Source organism: Oryzias latipes, chromosome 12 (genome assembly GCF_002234675.1).
Source record: "Oryzias latipes chromosome 12, ASM223467v1".
NCBI lineage: Eukaryota > Metazoa > Chordata > Actinopteri > Beloniformes > Adrianichthyidae > Oryzias > Oryzias latipes.
Window position 1 is genome coordinate 30,043,981 of NC_019870.2, and position 19,669 is coordinate 30,063,649.

The following is a 19,669-nucleotide window of genomic DNA, read 5'->3' on the forward strand; positions in this document are numbered from 1 at the left end:
TCATTTCCTCCGTATTTGTACTTTTCCTGCCATTAATCTGTTAACAGCATTTTTCTCTTGTCGGCTTTTTTCCCGTCCACAGCAGTGACTGGACTTTTCTCTCCCTCTTCAACCCATTTAGCTCTGGATCTGATAAAAGCACCTTTGGCTTCAGAGATGTACATGTTATCCAGTGAGGTTTGCAGTAATGCAGGTCTCTGTTTCTCACCTTCACTCAATAGACTGACAACAAATAGAGTTCATTTCTCTGATCATTTCTATTTCTTTTTGTTTACCATCTCTTCTCAATCTTTTGCTGTGAGTTATTGAGATCTGTCTTGTTTTGAATTTGTAAAACTCCCATTTGTCCCTCTGAGTGGTGAACCGTCTGTCGTTAGTTATCCTCAGGATTTCATTTATAATCGCCTGAGAAGAAACTTCATCCTCTAATAGACTAGAGCTGAACTTCCAGTAACCTTTGTTTTTAGGACTATTGAATAATGAGCTTCATCATTCAATGGTCTGTTAATGGTGCAGCGGAAATATTAGCTATTGATGTAAAATTCTGTTGATTTTCATTTTTTAACCAAAACTCCAACCTAGATTTAGCAGATCCATCTGGTTTAACCCTTGTGCTATCCTATGGGGTCCAGATGACCCCCCCCTTCCATTGACGTGTTCTCCCTACCATGACAAAGGTGGATAAAGGTGGAAAGATTTCATGTAATCCATGGACACCAGTGAAGATCACAAATCATTGAAGAAAAAAGGTTCAGAGCTCTGTCTAGTGGGTCTAGATGACCCCACTCCCAATGTTAACGTGCCTAAAATAGCACAAGGGTTACACCAAGGGAACCTTTGAGCATCAGGATTATCATCAGAAACATTGAAATCTACATAAATGAAGAAGAACTGGATTATAATGATGGTTTTGAAATGCTGAAGGAAATCTGTCGAGGTTTTCATCTTCCACCATATTAAAATCACCTCCAATGATGAGATTACTGTTAGGATATCTTTGGTTTGGTTCTTTAACAGAGTTTGTAAAGTCTGAAAACAGGATTGTGTTTTGTGCTGCAGATTTGTATCCATGTACATTTCCCAGAATAACAAATTTATCAAATGAACCAGTGACCAGAACCATCTCTTTTTGTTACTAGAATGATTTAGTAATACAGCGGAACATAGTGATTAAGACCTTTCACATCATAGAAAAAATACTTTTTGTTGATAAAAGGTAAAAAGTGAAAAATAAAATGGGTAAAATACTTAACTTAGATTTGCTCTATTATGTGAACAAAGTGACTAAAATGTTAAATCTAAGAATAACTAGAGTAAAAAAAATAATGTAAATAAAACAATATGAACTCAATAACGGATAATAAGTATGTCACCTCCTTGTAAAGATTTCCCTCCACAGTGACTCTGGTCCCGTCGATGGATCCCACATGGCCCCTGTAGTAGACGTTCTTCCCTTCTGCTCGGCCCGCTCCATCTTGGGCCAGACGGCCGCTCCAGCTTCTCGGTCTGCTTTACTGAAGTCCTCCTTGAAGCGGATCCCCAGGTCTTTGCAGGTCTGCAGTTCTTGGTGATCTTCCAGAAAGCATCTCCATGGTGCCTATCTATCTGGCGATGTCTTCCTTCCTCCCCAGTCCATAAACCGTGTCCACCGTCATGTCCATCACGTCTCCCCACTGCGGTGCGATTTTGGACAAGATTCCAACCACCGTCTCTCTGATGTTCTCCTCATCTTTTTCTTTCAGACCATGGATTTTCAAGTTCCATCTTCGTTTGTATCTTTCCAGATCAACAACCTTTTCCTTCATTTCTTAGTTCTCCTTCACAATCCGTGAGATTTCTCTTTCAATCGTTGTGATCTTTGTCTTGCACTCCTTTATTTCAGCCGCGTTCATCTCAACCAGCCGGGAGCTGTTGGCCACCATTATTGAGTTTTCAGGCAGCTGACTTAAAGTCCTCCATTTTGGACGTCAGTCTTTCGATTGCAGCCAAAACAGCATCATCAGATCTGGAAGTTGACTCCCTAGATTTTGTGGGAGTTGTTTTCTTTTCATGCTGGAGCGACGTCCATCTGAGAATAGTCATGCTCGCACATGGCCGACGGCTGCATTGTAGCTTGCTTTATCATTTGAGCAAAAAGATAAACTCACCAAGATGTTTCTTCCAAAACAAAGACACAATCAACACACAACTGTTTTCCAGTCAAACCGTTCTCTCTCAGTTTTCAAATTCTGACATTCTAACAGTCCGCCATCCCAGCCGGAACCCATGAGTGAGGGGGCTCTGAGCTGAAATCAGCTTCCATGCTGTTTGGGGATTCGTGGGGGTTCATAACAACTGGAGGGGGGGGCTAGGACAGCTGGCTAACAGCCAGATAGAAGGCAGCTCATTGTTGTGTCCCCGTTACAGTGATGAACAATCTGAGTGTTACAATATTTTCACTTTTCATCTATTATTAGATTTTCATGCTAAAAGTCACTCATTACATTTTAAATAAAAAAAAAACTATGACATTTTTTAATGAAGGTCAAAATTAAATGTATGCTACACACATCTGAAATGTAATGTATTCAATGTGTTTATCGTGAATCTGAATGACTCAGACACCAGAAGGATGTTCTGTCCAGATGTTTGTGTATTTGTTGGTGTGAGGGTCATTGAAAGAGGAATGTTGAGACACAAAGAATTACCAGTTAAATACTGTTGGATGAACGGTGAAATATTCCGTTTTTATCATCATAAATCTGCTTCAGAGGAGTCAATGCCTCACCAGCCATCAACCTCACTGCACGACACTGAGTAGTTGTGTGTCAGAGAGTGGCAGAGAAAAGAGAAAAGAGAGAGTGTGTGCGTGTGTGAGTGTGTGTGTGTGTGTGTGTGAGTGTGTGTCTGTGGTGAGGGGGTATCTGACCTCCAGTGTAGTTGCTGTGTTAACTCTGGCTAAGCTGCATTCATGTGTGTATTGAGGGAGGACACTTTCCTTGAAATAAACACAAGAACAATACTTGCTGTTGTAGGGAGAGGAGTGTGTTATGGAAAATAATACGGCTTTAATTGCGTGTTTGTGTGTGTGTCTTGGCAGGTCAGTGTGTGGTGTGGCTCTTTGACTCTCACAGTGTCAAACTTGTTCGCCCCCCCCTGCTTTAAGACATTAAAAGCATCTTTCATTTGATGCTATTGTCTTTAGTTTCATGTCTAAATCCAGGTCTTTTATTCGGCTACACTAAAACCCTTTAGAGCAAACACGTCATCGCTTATGTTTCCTGATAAATGGGACTATAAATAAAACGTAAATGCACTGATTGGTTGGTGGACACAGTGGTGAGAGAGGAGCATCGTGTTTTATTTCATTCTGTTAGAGGATTTCTTCTGCATTTGGATGTTGAAATAAAAGCAAAGAACAGCATTCTGTTTCCATAGAGATGCATGTTGGTGCAAATAGAACGATTGTAATGATTCATGTTTCATAGCATGATTTGTGGTTAATAGTACAATTCCTAGTCAATAGTGGTTCCTTTAGAACGATGTGATTCACTGAATAAGAATGGATTCAGGACATCTTCATCCAAAACTTGAACTCTTTTTCCACATCCAGAGAATCCAAAGGGAACATTCTTAGAACATTCTAGACACTGGATGGTCACATGACTTTATTCAAAGTCTGTCCACACATTGGACTGGAATGATGGACTGATCCGTGTTTGATGATGTCATCATGTGTTGTCCGCTGTGATTGGTCGTTTACCTTACAGGAACATAGATCTCCCACGTCTCAGTCTAAAGGGTTTTTATTGATGTCGAAGATTTACCTCTTTTTGAAACGATACTATGATGGTTTATGTCGATTCAGTTAACAGCTTCCCTCAGACAGATGGGTCTGCTTGGATAAGTTGATTCATCGATTAGTCGTTTCACCCTTAAAAACTATCATTATGTTTTTTCTGTCTTGGTTTTCTTCTTTGCTTTGCTCTAACAGGTTCTCAATAAACGGTTTCTTCCAGCTGGACAGAGCAGGGCTGCATGTTTATCAAGAGGAAAGTGAGTGTTTTACAAAAAGCAACATTACAAACATCCAATCAGGATCCAATGAAATAAACGGATAAGATCAATATGCATCAAAGCAGCACTCTGGCAGGCGTTGCAGCACGGCAGACACCACAAAAGAGGAAATGGTAACAAGTGGGGCTCATTGGGAGGCTGCTTTCATCCATGTCCAGCTGTTATATTAATAATTATAATAATCTCAAACTGGACAGCACTTTAAAATCATTTCTGTACTCAACTGGCAGCCAATGACTTAGAACAGGAGAGACTATCAGTTCTCCCAGTTCTGTCAGTGTTTGATCAGAATGGTTATAAAGTTTGCTTGTTGCTGTGATGAGAGAACTGAAGGATTTATAAACCATTTTCTAACTCTTTCCCTCTAAAGATCCCAAACAAACTTCATTCCCCGTGTGCAGATGTTAGCTGCAAAGCCGGAAACGGTCGTCATGCTCACCAGCTTCCTGTCCACGTCCAGCGGCGGAGCTCAGACAGAACAGCAGCAGAAGCACATTCCAGGTCTTCATGATTCCTCTGTGAACAAAACCCAAGCGCCTGAAAAGCTGTTGACTTCAGCGTCAGAGAGCAGGAGAAAAGCCTTCTGAAGCCTGGGGGCTTTCAGCAGAAGAGCTTTCAGTGTCAGGTTCCTCCCTCAGAATTCTTCAGAAGCATATTTTCCTCCCTAGATTATGAAATCCAGAGACAAACACAGCGCAGGAAATGGAGCTGCTGCCTTCCCATAATCTGAGTCACAGCCGGATCCATGAGCGTCTGCACGTTTATTTACACCACGCTCAGTCATCTGAGCTGAGAGAGAGAGAGAGAGAGAGCAAAGCATTGAGTTTGACTGACACATGTCTGCTGACAACCTGAGTCACAGCGACTCTGACTGCTCCTCCTTCATCTCACCTTGACCTATAGTAAAACCATCCACACAGCTGGGGTTCAAACCACAAATTTCTCACTGTGAGGGAAGAGTGCCAACCACTACCCCACTGTGCTGCCCTGCTCACTGCTGCTCAGTTCCTTTTCTGTGCACCCCCCCCCCCCCCCCCGCAGACAAAGCTTTGTAATCACTTCCTGAGAGATTTTTCCTGTGCTAAGCAGTTTCTGTCTGAAAAGCGTTGGCAGTAGAGGATCTTGACTTCCACAAGCTTTAAATGGATTTTGATAAAAAGTCCAGAAAATGATCCATTCAATCTGTCTTCAGAATTTCTCCTAAATGAATGGAACCTTTTCACAGAGAATATCACACCTGGAGCCTAAAAACCAACAGAGTTCACAGAAATATTCTGAATCTTTGATCAGAAATGTGTTTTTTTCTGTCCTTCCATAAAGCTGAGATCTACTGTTTGACTTGGCAGAGAGGAAACCACAGGAGTTCCTGGAATCAGGGACATTCCAGCCTCAGAGCCTCACTGCCAGGAAGGTGAATGTGAGAGCAATTAGACTCCATTTCCCATCATTCTCTCTGAAAATAACAAAAGGATGTGTTGTCCTATAAAAACTCAGCACAGCAGACTGTCTGCCGTGAGGCGTTCAGGTTCTCTTGTGGAAAAGACAGAACCTTTTTGTTCTTTAGGAAAAGTCCTGTTAAAGAGAAAGTGAACCCTCCAGACTGGTCTTCTGTTCGGTCGACATTCATTTATGATGAAATATTACAGCAGAACTGCTGACGTCGTCCGGCAAAGACAAACCGGCTTCTCTCTCCAACTGGATTGGAAGCTGCTTTTTTTGAGGAACTTCCTGCTTGCTGGGAAACCAGCCTCCTTGTGTTCCCGGTGGCTTCTGTACCTTCAGGTCACACGGGCCGGGTGACCCCTCCTTCAACGGCTCTTCCTCTCTGTCGTCATGGAGACATGAAGACTTCTCAGTGTTTGCATCACTTATTGCCGTCTCACCCAGCTTTAATTTGAAGTCTTTGCATCTGTCGAGCATTTACCTCCACCACCATCAAAGCACAGCGGCTCAGCTGACTTCATCTGCAGGACGCCTCCCTGGACCTCCAGGCAGCGGGTGCAGAGGAAAACAGCTGGGGGGGTTTCTGATTGGACCGTCTCCTGAGCTCAGCAGTGGAAAATCAGCCTATTAGACTCTCCTTACTCACCTGTCACCTAACTGTAGACACCTGTGTGAACTCATCACCTGTAGGAAGACACCTGTCCACAGAATCCGTCAATCACACTCCAAACTCTCCAACTTTGAAAGACTTAAGAGCTTTCAGAGGATTTAACCCCTTGTGTTATCTTAGATGACCCCCCCCCCCTTCCATTGACGTGTTCCCCCTACCATGACAAAAGTGGATAAAGGTGGAAAGATTTCATGTAATCCATGGACACCAGTGAAGATCACAAATCATTGAAGAAAAAAGGTTCAGAGCACTGTCTAGTGGGTCTAGATGACCCAACTCCCAATGGTAAAGTGCCTAGGATAGCACAAGGGTTTAAAGGAGAATATTGTAGACCTGCACAGACAAAACCATCAGCGAGAAGATGGGGGTTACCATGACAACTGTTGGAGCAACACGACCATCAGTCTACCTGTGATGCTACAGGTACAGGAGGGGGGGGGGGGGGGGTCATCTAAGATAGCACAAGGGTTAAACAGTTTCTGTCAGGTCTGTTTCCCAGCATCACCTTCAGTGTCTTCAGACACTTGAAGGAGGATTCACTTCATTATTTTCTTCAATTAAAATATTCTGGTGATGCTTTACACCGCTATGGTTTCACATATGGCAGAGCTTACCTGCTTAAGAAGACAGGTGTGCAGACCCACCTGAAGTTTGAACACCTTCATGATTCAGAGAGGGACTGGGAGAAGCTGCTGTGGTCCGATTAGACCAGGGGTCGGGAACCTATGGCTCGCGAGCCATATATGGCTCTTTTGATGGTCACATGTGGCTCGTAGGCAAATCTTTAATTATACGTTTTTTTTTCTTTCATTAGACCAGTCCTTCTCGGGCGATGCGATGCCAGAGGCGCGCAGTAGTAGCGGTGCTTGGAGAGAAAAATCTGCGCCAGCACTATCAGTTACTGTCATCTATTAATTCACAGAGTTTGTACCACCCGGAAACCTGTGAATTGCCGTGCCTAAAACTACGCGCTCCCGTCTCTGAGAAAGAGCGCGCAGATGCGGGGACGGGATGTGTGAGGATGAAAGCAGAGGGGGGGGGCTGAGGTGTTGTGGGGACAGGCAGCAGGTGAATCGCGCAGGCATTGTAAAAACGTAAAACCCGCTTCCCGTCACTCACTGCAGCGTGTGAGTGTGTGTTTGGCTCCATGTCTGTCTGACATCTACAGAACATTCAGACCTACGATCACGTTTAAAGTTTCAACGCCTGCATGAAGCAGAAACTCACCACGTATCAACCAGACTAGACCATCAGCAAAACTACCACGAGAAATACTCATCATTTATTAGCAACAGCATAACAATGTTATTAAAAAAGAATCCACAGACTTATTGTACTTTAAAAATGTTGAAATTAAATCAAATGCACACATTCACTTGTATCTTTAGTTTTAAACATATTGTCGTGGACTGAGTTTAACTTGGCTGTTGGGCCGCGTTAAAAGTTCTGGAGTTCATTGAACGCATCAAGCAGAGATCTGATTGGCTCTCAGTTCTGTCGCTCAGCCTGTTGTTGGGTAGTTTGGACCAATGGGGTTCAGCTATGGGCCGAATAAGGGAAATGGGAGGGCTGGAGCGGGAGCAGGGGAATATAAAGTTGGGAGAAGCGCTCTCGTCTCGTCTCTGTGGGAGAGATTCAGGAGTTGCTGAATTAATTGTACGGCGTTTGTTGCGGTCTGCAGTAACCAGAATAAAGAACCTTAAAAGAGGTTAAGTCTCAGTGTGGGAAAGGGACACTACATTATTGTATGGCTCTTTGGAAATTACAATTAAAAATATGTGGCGTTTATGGCTCTCTTGGCCAAAAAGGTTCCCGACCCCTGGATCAGACCCTCATCTTTGGTATCAACTCAACCCGTTGGGTTTGGAGGAAGAGAAATGACCCCAAGAACACCATCCCCACTGTCAGGCATGGAGGTGGAAACATTATGGTTTGGAGTGTTGTTCTGCACATGGCTGCTTCATGGTGTGGATGGGAGCATGGGCGGAGCCATGCACCGTCAATTCCTGGAAGAACCTGCTTAAAATGGGTGGACGGGTCCCCCAACAGGATCATGACCCAAAACAAACAAGACAACCAAGGAACGTCTGAAGAAGCAGCAGGTGGGGGTCATGGAGCGGTCCAGCCGGCCTCTGGACCCCAGTCCTCTAGAAAACCTCTGGAGAGCTGAAGCTGACGGTTGCTAAGCAACAGCCATCAAATCTACATCAGAAATTATTTCCAAAGAGGAGTGGAGCAGAATTCCTCCTGATCTGATCACCAACCTCTGAGCTGCTGAGGGTTCAGCCACAAAGTCCTACGTCTTTCTGACTAGAGACTCACAGACTTATTTTCCTGAATGACATGGATACATTCTATGAAGTGAATTCTTTCCGTCTCACTGCTCACATGAACCGAGCATCAGGACGACAGACTGTAGTTTCTGTTTAAGTGGGTAAAGCTTCATTTCCTCCACTGTAACCAAAGGTACAAATGAAAAACTCCTAGTAGAAAAAGTCAAAGGTTGGACGTGAATTTATTGAAAGACAAAATGTGGATGTGATCATAATTAGTGTGAGAACATTCTTTCATTATGAATGTAATAATTCCATCTCATTTTAGCTGCGGACAGAGCTTTCCAGGAAGAGCCTGGCCTCCACTGAAGGAGGTTCAGTCGGTTTACAGATGATCCATCCAACACGCTATTGCACTTCCACACACAAAAACACAAAAACAAGATGACTTACGAAGCAGTTCTGATCGGCTTTAAGGCACGCTAGTCTGTTCCTGAACAGATCAGCTGTTTAAATCACAAACATTTATCCTTCAGAACTCGGAAATCTGTTGGTGGATTTTCATCCATTTATTCATTCTCAGCCTGATTCTTCTCCTGTGAACCGTTACATCAGAGCCAATAGGGGGGGGGGGGGGGGGGGGGGGGGGAGAAAACCCCCAAAGTGCAACGTGGGATTCATGAGATTAGAGGACTGACTGACTGGCTGAACGATCAACTTCCAGCTGTCAAGTCATGAGGCTCCGTGCAGAGAAATCCTCCATCCTCACAGTCTGGACTTGGGAGTCTTCTCCAGGAGCGTCTTCATATCCAGCAGAGCGTCCTGCACCCCCCGAGCCAGACGGGCCGCGTCTGTTTCCTGACAGCTGTTAAACGACGACACGGCGAAGTTTACGTGGTCCTCCATGGGGTTGTAGCACACGCCGTAGCCGTTTGGTACGACCGGACCAAAACACATGACGCAGTCGGTCTTGGAGGGTACCTGAGCAGAAAACAGTCCAGGTTTCCCAGCTGCTGAGGAAGGAGGAGGTGATCACGGTGGTCTGGTACCTGGCTGGTGGACAGCTGGTAGTGTAAGGCTTTGGCGTAGGCGGGGTCTGTGAAGATGGCGGGAACACTCAGCTTCTCCTCAGCAGCCTGCAGCTTCAGGCCCAGCAGATGTCTGTCTATGGCCTGACCGCTGACAGCCTGGAGAGAAGAACAGTTCTGATCCAGACCCTCACCAGAACCCCCCAACCCTCCATCCACGCCTGACCCAGCTGCTGTCCCGCAGGACGTCTGCTCTGCTTGGTGAACTGGCTGATGGGAAATTTCTCTGCAGTGTAACTCTGGTGGGTTTGTGTAACCTTCTCCCCGTTACTCACCAAGCAGAACGAAATGCTGGCATTTCAGCACATGTGCAGTGATCAAAGAGTAGGCGGAGTCTACGCCACTGACAGTGGTGGATCCTCACCAGATGCAAGCGTATGTGTACACGCACGCACACACGCGCACACGCACGCACGCCCGCCCGCCTGCCCGCCCGCCCGCACGCACACACACAGCTTCTCTGAGTACTCACTATGTTGGTGTACGACCTGTGAGCCTTCACGGCGTTCTCCAGCAGCTCCCGCTTCTCAGAGTTCTGTGCACACAGACACGGATCGACTCTACACATCAATGGCTTTGGCGCTGGCCTTTCACAATAAAAGCTTGATGCAGGAAGGCCCTAGCTCCGTCTGTGTATGGCAGATGGAGCGGTAACAAAAGGCTCATCTGCTGAGCCTGGCTGAGCTTTGCAGCTGAACAGCTGACAGAAAGGATGGCATGCGCACAAACGTCTGCTACTGCAGCAGGTACTGCGCTCTTCAGCGCTGGAATCCAGGTCTGACCTGTCTGACGGGGTCATCAAAGGCCCGGACAAAGGCAGCAGAGGCGCTGGAGGCCGAGCGGATGGTGTCCGTGCGGCCGCGTCTGAACATCCGCAGAGATGCACTTTCATACGTGGCACAGCAGCGGCGGAGCAACCTGCAGACAGAAAAACCTCCATGCTGGACACATCAATGCAGACAGAGAACTTCCTGCAGCTAAACTCCAGGAGACCCCGTCCCTCTGGCTCAGGGTCTTCAGCTCAGCGTTAGCATTCGTTTGAAGAATCTTTCACTTCTTAAATCTGTTACTGATGTCTGATTAGAGAGGAAGGAAATGGAACTAAATCCAAAGGACTGACGCCTTCATACTATCAAACCAAGACTGACTTGTTCATTAAAGCCCCCCTCCAAAGAAAATGGTGTTTTAACTTCTCGTGCTTCCCTTAGAACACTTTTCTGCACAAAGACGCGTTCTTCATTAGAACCAACCCTACCTGTAGTAGGCCAGCTGCAAGGCCATCTGGATGAAGGCGTCCGGACTCATCTTGTACGTTTTGGGGACGTTTTTGCCAAAGTGCTCAAACACCACGACCTTCATGTCCAGGTCGTGTGCCAGTCTGTGGGGAGAGGCGGGGACACGGTCAGCACCGAGGACAGAGGCGACGTCTGAGCCGAAGGTCAATGAAAGACGACTGGAACGGCTGTGGTCAAGCCCTTAGCCGCCTCCCTCACGTGTTCATGCTGCGCTTGGCCACCTCCAGGTCTGTCTGGACGTCTGGCGTGATGTTGAAGGGTAATTTCCGGGGCTCAGGTAAAGATGCTGCTGGAGACCCCTTTGCCTCCGCCGTCCTCCTGTTCCCAAAAACACCACAAATGACATTTAAGACTTATTCAGGTCCAGAATAGAAAGAGGTCAAAGTTTTTGTTGGACCTGAGATCCACTAACAAGCACCACAAATCTAAACATGCTTGAGTTCTCAAATATAACAGACATTTGGCTGAATGCTGTTCAAGTCTTTCCTTTGTTTTCAATTTTTGCTATAAACGCAGCGGCTTTCAGATCTACGACTTTAATTAAAACGGTCAGTCAGCCTGAGCGGCAAACCGTCACCAGCTGGACTGTCTGACCTTTAACCTCCGAGGCTTTTTAGGTTGGACTTCTGTTTCAAATGGTTTTACTTGTTGTTTAAACAGACGTGAGAAGCTGTCAGTCATGAACAGACTGACTGACAGAAGCTGGATCTACAGATGGTCTCTGTCACCATGGAAACAAAGGGGTTCAGCGTTTATCCCTCATTCAAGTGCAACAGACGTTGAACCGCTAATAACACAGTTATTCAGTAGTTCATTGGTTTTTTTCCAATTTACATAAATCTATACTTTCATAGTTTTAAAAAGTTGGTAATCCAGCTTTGTTTCCGTCTTCTTTACGTACGTAAACTCCACAACGTGGTCAATTAAGGCCACGATGGGCGGGCCTTCAGCTGGAGCGTGCTCGTAGTTTGCACCACATGACCCGTCTTCTCCAACAATAAACTGAAATGAGAAGAAAAGACAAAGAAATGTGGATAAGCATCCTTAACTTCACAGAACCGGACCTCGTTAGTTTTCTAACCTCTGCTTGGTTTCTGTACATAGAAAACAAAATCCAGAAGCTGGAGCTTCCATCAGCTCCTCAGAACTCTGCTCCAGTCCAAAGGCGTTTCCACATATTCTAGGGGATTTCTGGAGAACCAACCACTAAACTGAAGAAATATGGAACCATTTCAGACCCAAAATACATTATTATCCAGGAAAGAACAAAACAAGGAGAACGCAGGAGGACAACAAAAGCTGGGCCTCATTTATCAGATCTGCTTCTTCATTTGGATCTTTAAAGCTGTTTTTTCTAGAGTTCAAATCTGTTCCAAGAGTTTCCCTGATTCCCTTTCTCAGGAAGAAGTGGTGATTGAAGGAAGGAAGAGATAAAAATCCACCTGAACATTTCAGATCGGTGGAGAACAGCTGCTCATAAAAGCTTCAGATGCTGCTGCAGGAACCGGATCTGTAAGGTCAGGGGTCAAACTCTGAGCTCCACACAGGCAAAGCAAGCCAATCCTCACCGTTTTCTGCTGCACAACTGTTAAACTGAAAGGTAAACGGCCTGAAACCCAGAGAAATGAGAAGGCAGGAGGCGTCTGCTAAACCGCCGCACTAATGAAGAGGATGATGAAAGACGCATTTAGGCCTTTGGATGACCTAAACCGATTGTTGACAAGACTAAAAACTGCAAAACACAAAGATTTCAATAGTTCAAGCATGTCTGGACTGATCAAAACACAAACTAACGTCACGTTGTCATGATCTTTGTGTTGTGAGGGACTCTCTAATTCTCACAGCCGCTACATACTATGGACACAGCACAGATGAATATGGTCCTGCATGAATCTATGTGGGAGAGAGAGAAAAGATGTGGGTCTTTACGTGAAATGAAATGTGAAATGTTCACAGATGTGTCAGGAATAAACCACGTCAACCAACATAAAAGCCAAATCTGCCCCTAAATACAGGCGTCAATTTAACGTGATGTGTGCGTCGTATACGTGATCTAACATTTGTGTATGCATCTCACAAAAATCCAGACAATTGCATTAGATTGACATCATTGTGTATGAACTACGTAAAATAGTCTTAAGCTGCGTTATCATCAACTAACAAAACTGTTGAACGTCTCAAAACTGAATTCATGTAAAGACCCGTCGACTGAAACCGTCTGTGCACATCAGCGAATGACCAACACGTATGTATGACCAATATCACGCATGGATCACGAAAGACTGACACGTCACACGTGGAAAACGCCGGCAGCGTCTGTGTGAAACGGCCTTCAGCTGCATCACGGCCGAAGCCCTCTATGCGGCGGCCTTTGGACCATCAAAACACATTTCCAGTGGCTTTTCTCCATCCTGGACCACGAAGAACGAGCCGAACCCAAGCGGCAGATCACCTGCAGAGTCTTGTCGAACCAGCGGTTGCCACTGTGCTGCTGGCTGCCTCCACCATGGAGCATCTGAGTGGCAGCGTTGCTGCGGTACGTTTGCTCCGGGCCTGGAGGCCTCGCTCCATCCAGGCACAACGTAAAGATGCTCCTCTGGATGGTGGAAACCGAGTCCTTGTTGGTGGGATCTGGAGCAGAAGATCACCGGGTAAGCCGTCATTCACATGTCTGAATACGCTCGGGTCAGAAAAGCAAAGACAACATTTCGGAAAAGATCCTTTGAAAGCACATCTATACGCTTCATCCTTCCTTCCATCAAGAATCCCTTCCACAGGGGGGCAAAAAGTATTCAGTCAGCCACCAACTGTGACATGGAAGACACACAAGACCACTGATGATCTCCCTCCATCTGGGGCTCCCCCCAAGATCTCACCCCGTGGGCTCAGAATGATCACCAGAAGGGGGAGCAGAAGTCCCAGAACCCCACGGGGGACGAACAGGAGGAGATACTCAGATGAGCCTTTCAGAGTCCATTTGACTCAAAGAGCAGAATCTTGGCCTGACAGACCCAAATGGAGGCATTTTCTCCTCCTCTCTCACCTGCTCCTTCTGAGAACCTGAGCTGCAGCTCTGAAACCGGTTCACAGGGACCTAAACCCCTTTTCTTCCTTCCTCTGCAAAGGTTCATGCAGTCCTTGAGTGCAGTGCCTCCTAAAAATGTCATTATGCTATTAATTCAATCTTCGTGCTCCTTGGAGTTTCTTCTAGTCTTTGGCTGAAAGCTCCAGCACTTTCGTCCCCTCAGATATTCACAGAATAACGAGAGGTACCAGAACCCGGTACCGGAACCCGGTAGCAGAACTCTCAGAGCAGAGGGGAGGGACCTTTGATGAGGTTGAGATAGGCCTTTCCCCAGGCGTCCCGGTGCATGGTGGTGAGGATGCCGACAGGCTCAGCACTGGGTTCTGGTGAAGCCCTGCAGATCCTCTGGAGCTGAACGTGAAGGTCGTCCACCGTCAGCGGACTTCCATCCCCGCTGTACACATCCAGCTCAAAGAACTGGTTCCATGCGGAGGCAAGAGTCAGAAACAGGCTGGTTCAGTCCCTGAGTGACAGCCGCTCATCGTCATGACTACGCCTCTCATTCAGCGCCTCACCTGGAAGTTGTGCACCACAGTAATGTGTCTGGGGGGGGGTGAACTCTTGGCGTGGTTCACCACAGAGTCTGTCTTCAGACCAGGGATCCGGCAGGATGACAGGACTTCATAGTACTGGCTCATACACAGGGGCTTCCCCCCCATGTACTCCACCGGCAGAGTCTCACTGAAACACGAATCAGGTCTACCGTGAACCCCGCCGGACCCGGACCCAGACCCGGACCCGGACCCGGCTGTGTGCCAAACACCGCAGCCGTCCCAAACTCAACCAGACACAAACATGCTTCAGGTTCAGGGAGGTGAACACTCACTTGTCAATCATTGTCTTAAAGTCCAGGACACCTGCGATAAGTTTGGCAGCAAACCTGTGAAATGAGAAACTTTGATGAAACATTTGCTTTAAAAAAGGATTTCTCAAAGTGGAAACACGGACTTTCTACTCCCTCCAAAGACTTTCTATGGGGGGGAGGTCTGGAGACGGGCTAGTTCACTCCAGGACCTTGAAATGCTTCTCATGAAGCCACTCCTTCGTTACCCGGGCAACGTGTTTGGGATGGTTGTCAGGCTGAAAGACCCAGCCAGGTTTCATCTTCAGTGCTGATGGAGGGCGGCGGCACAAGCCTGTGTTGTTTTCTAGACATAGTTTCTGCAGAGCGGCAGCAGCTCATCAGAAATTCGCCTGAGTTGTGGGCGGGACTCTTGGTGCAGAAGTAAGCCCACACACATTTCCCATCATCCCTTTGTTTACATTCTCCCGCCAGCTTACAGCTTTTAACACCCCCAAGCTAACGTTAGCGGTGGAACAGAACCAACAGCAGTGTCAGATCCGTCCATCCATCCGTCCGGTTCTGATCCAGATTCCAGCTAAGACCAGGAAAACTAAGACGGTCATGGATCTGTTGGTCTGCAGGTGGATGATCAGAAAGGGGCGGAGCTTGTGGACGATGACAGCAGTTTATATGTAACAACTGCAAGTTTTTAAAAGGCATGTCTTTGTCTGAATGAAGAAATACAGAATCCCCCCGTATCTGCAGGCATTAGGACCCAGAGACGCCTGCGGGTACGCCGAATCCAGCAATACGGAGACCCACCCCCCACCCCCCAGGCTGCAGAATGTCTGATGTTTCCTCATCCAAACCTCTGAAACATCTCTGATGCTTTGTGAGACATTAAAGAACATTGATCACCAGATCAATAGACGGTACCGTAGCGTCCTCTATGACATCAGGAGAGTCTCTCTGCGTCTCTGTGTCTTAAAACCAGGACTCTGTTTGTCCTCCTTCATCAGGTCAGGTCAGTGTCAGAGGTCATCTTCGTCCAGAAGAGGCCGTTTCATCCGTCGTTCATTCATCCGGATGATAATTATTCTCTACGATTATCTTCTTCAGCGCTTCAGGAGATTTTCTGAGCTGATTTCTCCCTGCAGGGGCACCGACTCGGTTCTAGTGATTCAGGAACCGCTGGAACCAGCTGGGAGATATTCTGTAGCAGCCGGCGAGGACGCCCACGGGTCGGCGTGCTCTTCCTCTACGCTCCACCCTCCCCCGCAGCCCCTCCTTTGGACGCAGAAGTCTCATGCAAGCGTCTTGGTGTGAGTTTTTGTGATGAACCGGAGGAGTCACATGACCCAGGAATACGTGAAACCGTGAATATTGACACGTGAACACGCGGGGAAACGCTGTACTCAGAAACAGTTTTACGTTTCAAAACTGTGCTAAAAGCAGCGTTTTCATTTGAGCGGGTCTTTAAATCTGGTTTCTACAGTTTTAGCCGCCTGTTTCTCAGAGTTTTCAGGTTTGGGGGAGATGATCTAACTTTATCTTTAACACTAAAACAAAAGGTCTGATAAAAATCACCAGCAGGTTTCTCAAAAGCAGCAGTACTTTGGAGTCCATGAAGATAAGAACCTTATTTGACCCGCCTGATCGCTGAAAGTCATCCGCGGCAAAACCAACCCAGGGCTGGAATGGACCACCACCGGCATCCGGTACTCCAGGTAAGCCACCTGAACCCACCAGTCTGACAACTGCAGAACGCAAAAGACCAGCTTCAGTCCCTGTCAGCCCATTATGCTGCGTTTGCTTTTCCAAAATGAGCAAATGTGAAATACAGACTAGACATAAACCACACAGTGGGGGGACTTTACCCAGTTCTCGGCCCGGCGGGCTCGCTGTTCAAGGCCTTTCTGCAGCCTCTCTCCAATCCCTCCGGCCTTCTGGAACTCTTCCACCAGCGTCTTCGTGTGCTGGAGGTCAGCGACATCTGTGATGGGCTCCAAGGCAGCGATGTAACGCTCACAGGTCTGCTGCAGAGGGGGCACGGGCAGAGTGGGCAGCCCCTGCTGGTGGGACCGGTACCTCCCAGAGACTCGAGTCCCGCACACCGGCTTGACAAAGTGGTGAGGTCTGACAAATCCACAAGCTTTGGCCATCCCCACCTGCAGCAGGCAGACAGAGACGTCACCACGGGTCTGACCGTCACTCAGAGCGTCAATCTCTTTTCCTGTTGGCCGTCATCTTCAGAGGATGCTCAGCATCCAGAGGGTTCTTACAACCAGATGGAGGCCTTCCAATCCAGATATTTGGGAACCATCAGCTACACCATGCAGACCACTAAGAGTTTTAACTGGAATGAGTTCTGATTGAGACATTTCTGGACTAGTGAGGACAAAAGTTCACTGCTGTACGAAAAGACAAAGAGCTGCACCAAACTAGATCCACGTCACCCAAAGGGAAGTCTGGGTGACTTTTTGATTTCATCCAGACTTTACTCGCAAACTGCCTCAAAGTTAAGACTCTGATGTATTTAAATTACTGGTCTATTTCCCCCAAAGTATTCACAGTCATTTGGCTTTTTATCAGACAGAAACAAACATGTCAGCTTACTGTCAGGAACGTCTGTGCTCAGCGTTTGAATCCTTCACCATGAACAAACAGAAGAGCTCACAGCACTGACCTGCAGCCATGCTGAACGCCATGACTGTCTTCAGACGCGTGTCTTAGTGCTGAGAGGCAGAGAACAGTCTGATGCTCTACAGCTCATTACTCTGCAGAGGTTCCTGGTCTCCTCCTGTTGTACTGTACAGTATTCTAGCAGTGAGGGTACTACAAGTATACTTGGGCTCTGCTAAAGGGAGGCAGCAATCATGGATTGATCTGCTCTTCCAGACGCTCAAAGCTCTTCCAGTGTGTCCGTCATCCATCCTTGGTGATGGATGATCAGCTCAGCTGCAGACTGACAGTCCAGCCCCTCTGACCATCACCGGACACTCTGCACCAGTGGAGCCGCGGAGGGGAAGTGTCACATCAACAGGGGATCGAACCGCCGACCCTTCACTCATTGACGGCCTGCTCAACCACCTGAGCTCTGGTTCACAAACAGAACTCTGAGATGTGAAGAAATAACCGTTTCCTCCTAAATGTTAGAGTGAGGATGGAAAACCCGCAGCGTTCGGCGTCGTCACGGACGGTGACCGTGGCCGTGGCCGTGGCAGAGGAACATGTCTCGGAACAACAGCCAACAGCTTCCAGGTGTTCTTCTTCACCTGAACATCTTTATTCACTTCACGGTCTTAAACGTTTAGCAGAGCAACACGAAGAACGAGGCTCGACGTCAATCCACTAGTGGTCACGTGCCTGGTTGGGTCGGTTTTTGGCTAGCTGTACACTGACCTTTGACCCGGCTTAGGTTAGCCTGAGCTAAAAACAGCAGCTAGCATTAGCTTCTCCGTTCCACCTCAGACACACAGCAGAGACCGATCACCGGGAGCCTTCTGTCCGCTACGGGCAGCGGTAAATGTCCAGGCGGAAGAGGCTCTCGCCGGTAAAGTCACCAGGATGACCGGGAGTGACCCCGGAGGCGCCGAACTCACCGCCGTTCTGCTGCAAATGCCCCACATACTGCCCTCACGGAAACGCCCCCCGCACTGCTTTCACCGCCCTGGAGCCGCCCCCTCAGCCACCGGAGTTCCGCTGCGCAAACCTCAGTGACGTCACCAGAGACCAAACTACCAACCTTTTTTTCTGAATCTGTTCTGGTTTTAATTTTGTCTAAGATATTTTTTTTATAACAGAAACTTTACTATGAACTAGACAACAGCTAAAAGAAACTGTCCAACCGGAACATCAGCATTTATTGTTTTGTAATCTGATTTAAAGCCCAGATGGTATAAAACAAGGTTGTGCATTGGACCATTTGTACTATTTACCCAAAATAATAAACTGTTGAATAATAAAAAAGAACATTTTTGAGCAAACTGTGTAATTCAAAGTATAACACGGCATCAAAAACATTAATTCTGATATTTACATTCGATTTGGTGATTCAAAAAATCTGACCAACATGTCTTTGTGTGCATACGATGATAAAATAAATGAAAATTTGGCTTAACTGGCAATTAAAAAAGGTCCAATTCACAACCTTTTGTGAATTGATGCAGACGACCAGGAGTCAGAGTAACCCATTACAAAAGTAATGTAAAGCACTGACATGTTACTTTTCGGTGTGACAAAGTAGCGTAAGACAAAATGAAATACTATTAAGGTATTGTTTTAACATAACATGTAGCTACAATCATACTCCCATAAACAATATTATTTACTGCTAATGTTAAGCTGAAAAAATCCTGCTTGGTTTCAGGGACCAAACATTTTCACTTCATATTTTTCTCTTATTATTGTGAACAGTATTTACAATGTTTTCTAGGTTAAGTATTTTATGTATGTATTTGTAGAATTCTTTGCATTTAGGATGCACACGGACCACCTGAGGCATTTAGTCTTTGCTCTGTTTTCATAGGAAGCCAATCATTTTCTGGGCCAGACTGCCTAAAGGGGGAGGTCGTTCCTCCAAAAGGGCTTCCTGTGTTTTCATTTGGACAAAAATACATCACGTTACCAGCAGGCATTACTGCACCACACCACCCCTCATCCATCCACTGATGGAGAAAATCCCCCTGAACATGCAAACTGCACACGGGAAGGTCTTAGCCGGGATTCGAACCATGCCAAAGCCCTAACACGTTTCCCCGTGCAGCCCTTCACCCCTCGTCTAATTGTGGAATACTTTGCAGTTCTTGCATCTGTTTTGTGTTACGCTTTACCTTTGCAAGTTTTCCAGAGAAAGTGACTTCAAAATAACACCTCTTTTGTAAAGCGTCTCAGTTTGGAGACAATAATACTGTACAGGACAATGAAAGTTTCTGTGCTGTATTAATGCCATTGCCTACACGAGAAAAAACTCCAA

At 46.6% G+C, this 19,669-nt stretch overlaps 2 protein-coding genes across 6 annotated transcripts in view; both read right to left on the minus strand.

Annotated features, from left to right (window-relative positions):
* Positions 1 to 4,843, minus strand: part of LOC105357584 (oncostatin-M-specific receptor subunit beta) — a 29,512-nt gene extending 24,669 nt beyond the window's left edge. For 2 of the 4 annotated variants that reach the window (XM_023960893.1, XM_023960892.1), the window contains exon 1: positions 4,496 to 4,842. In XM_023960893.1, the coding sequence (XP_023816661.1) occupies positions 4,496 to 4,565 (70 nt within the window). In that variant the 5' untranslated portion in view covers positions 4,566 to 4,842. Of the gene's footprint in view, positions 1 to 4,495 lie in introns of all 4 variants that reach the window. The other 2 variants (XM_023960894.1, XM_011492798.3) reach the window with 2 other exon arrangements.
* Positions 4,844 to 8,665: 3,822 nt separating this feature from the next.
* LOC101160707 (carnitine O-acetyltransferase) lies at positions 8,666 to 18,417 on the minus strand. Of its 2 annotated transcripts, none has more exons than XM_020699938.2 (14): positions 18,297 to 18,417; positions 16,572 to 16,862; positions 16,333 to 16,451; positions 14,737 to 14,790; positions 14,426 to 14,591; positions 14,153 to 14,327; positions 13,278 to 13,456; positions 11,727 to 11,827; positions 11,024 to 11,143; positions 10,786 to 10,908; positions 10,313 to 10,448; positions 10,003 to 10,065; positions 9,492 to 9,629; positions 8,666 to 9,423 (listed from the first exon to the last, which is right to left on the minus strand). In XM_020699938.2, the coding sequence occupies exons 1-14, from the start codon at positions 18,321 to 18,323 to the stop codon at positions 9,208 to 9,210; spliced, it is 1,908 nt and encodes a 635-aa protein (XP_020555597.1). In that variant the 5' UTR covers positions 18,324 to 18,417; the 3' UTR covers positions 8,666 to 9,207. The 2 variants fall into 2 exon arrangements, with proteins under 2 accessions (XP_020555597.1, XP_023816488.1); XM_023960720.1 differs by having other exon boundaries at positions 18,097 to 18,314.
* Positions 18,418 to 19,669: the final 1,252 nt, after the last annotated feature.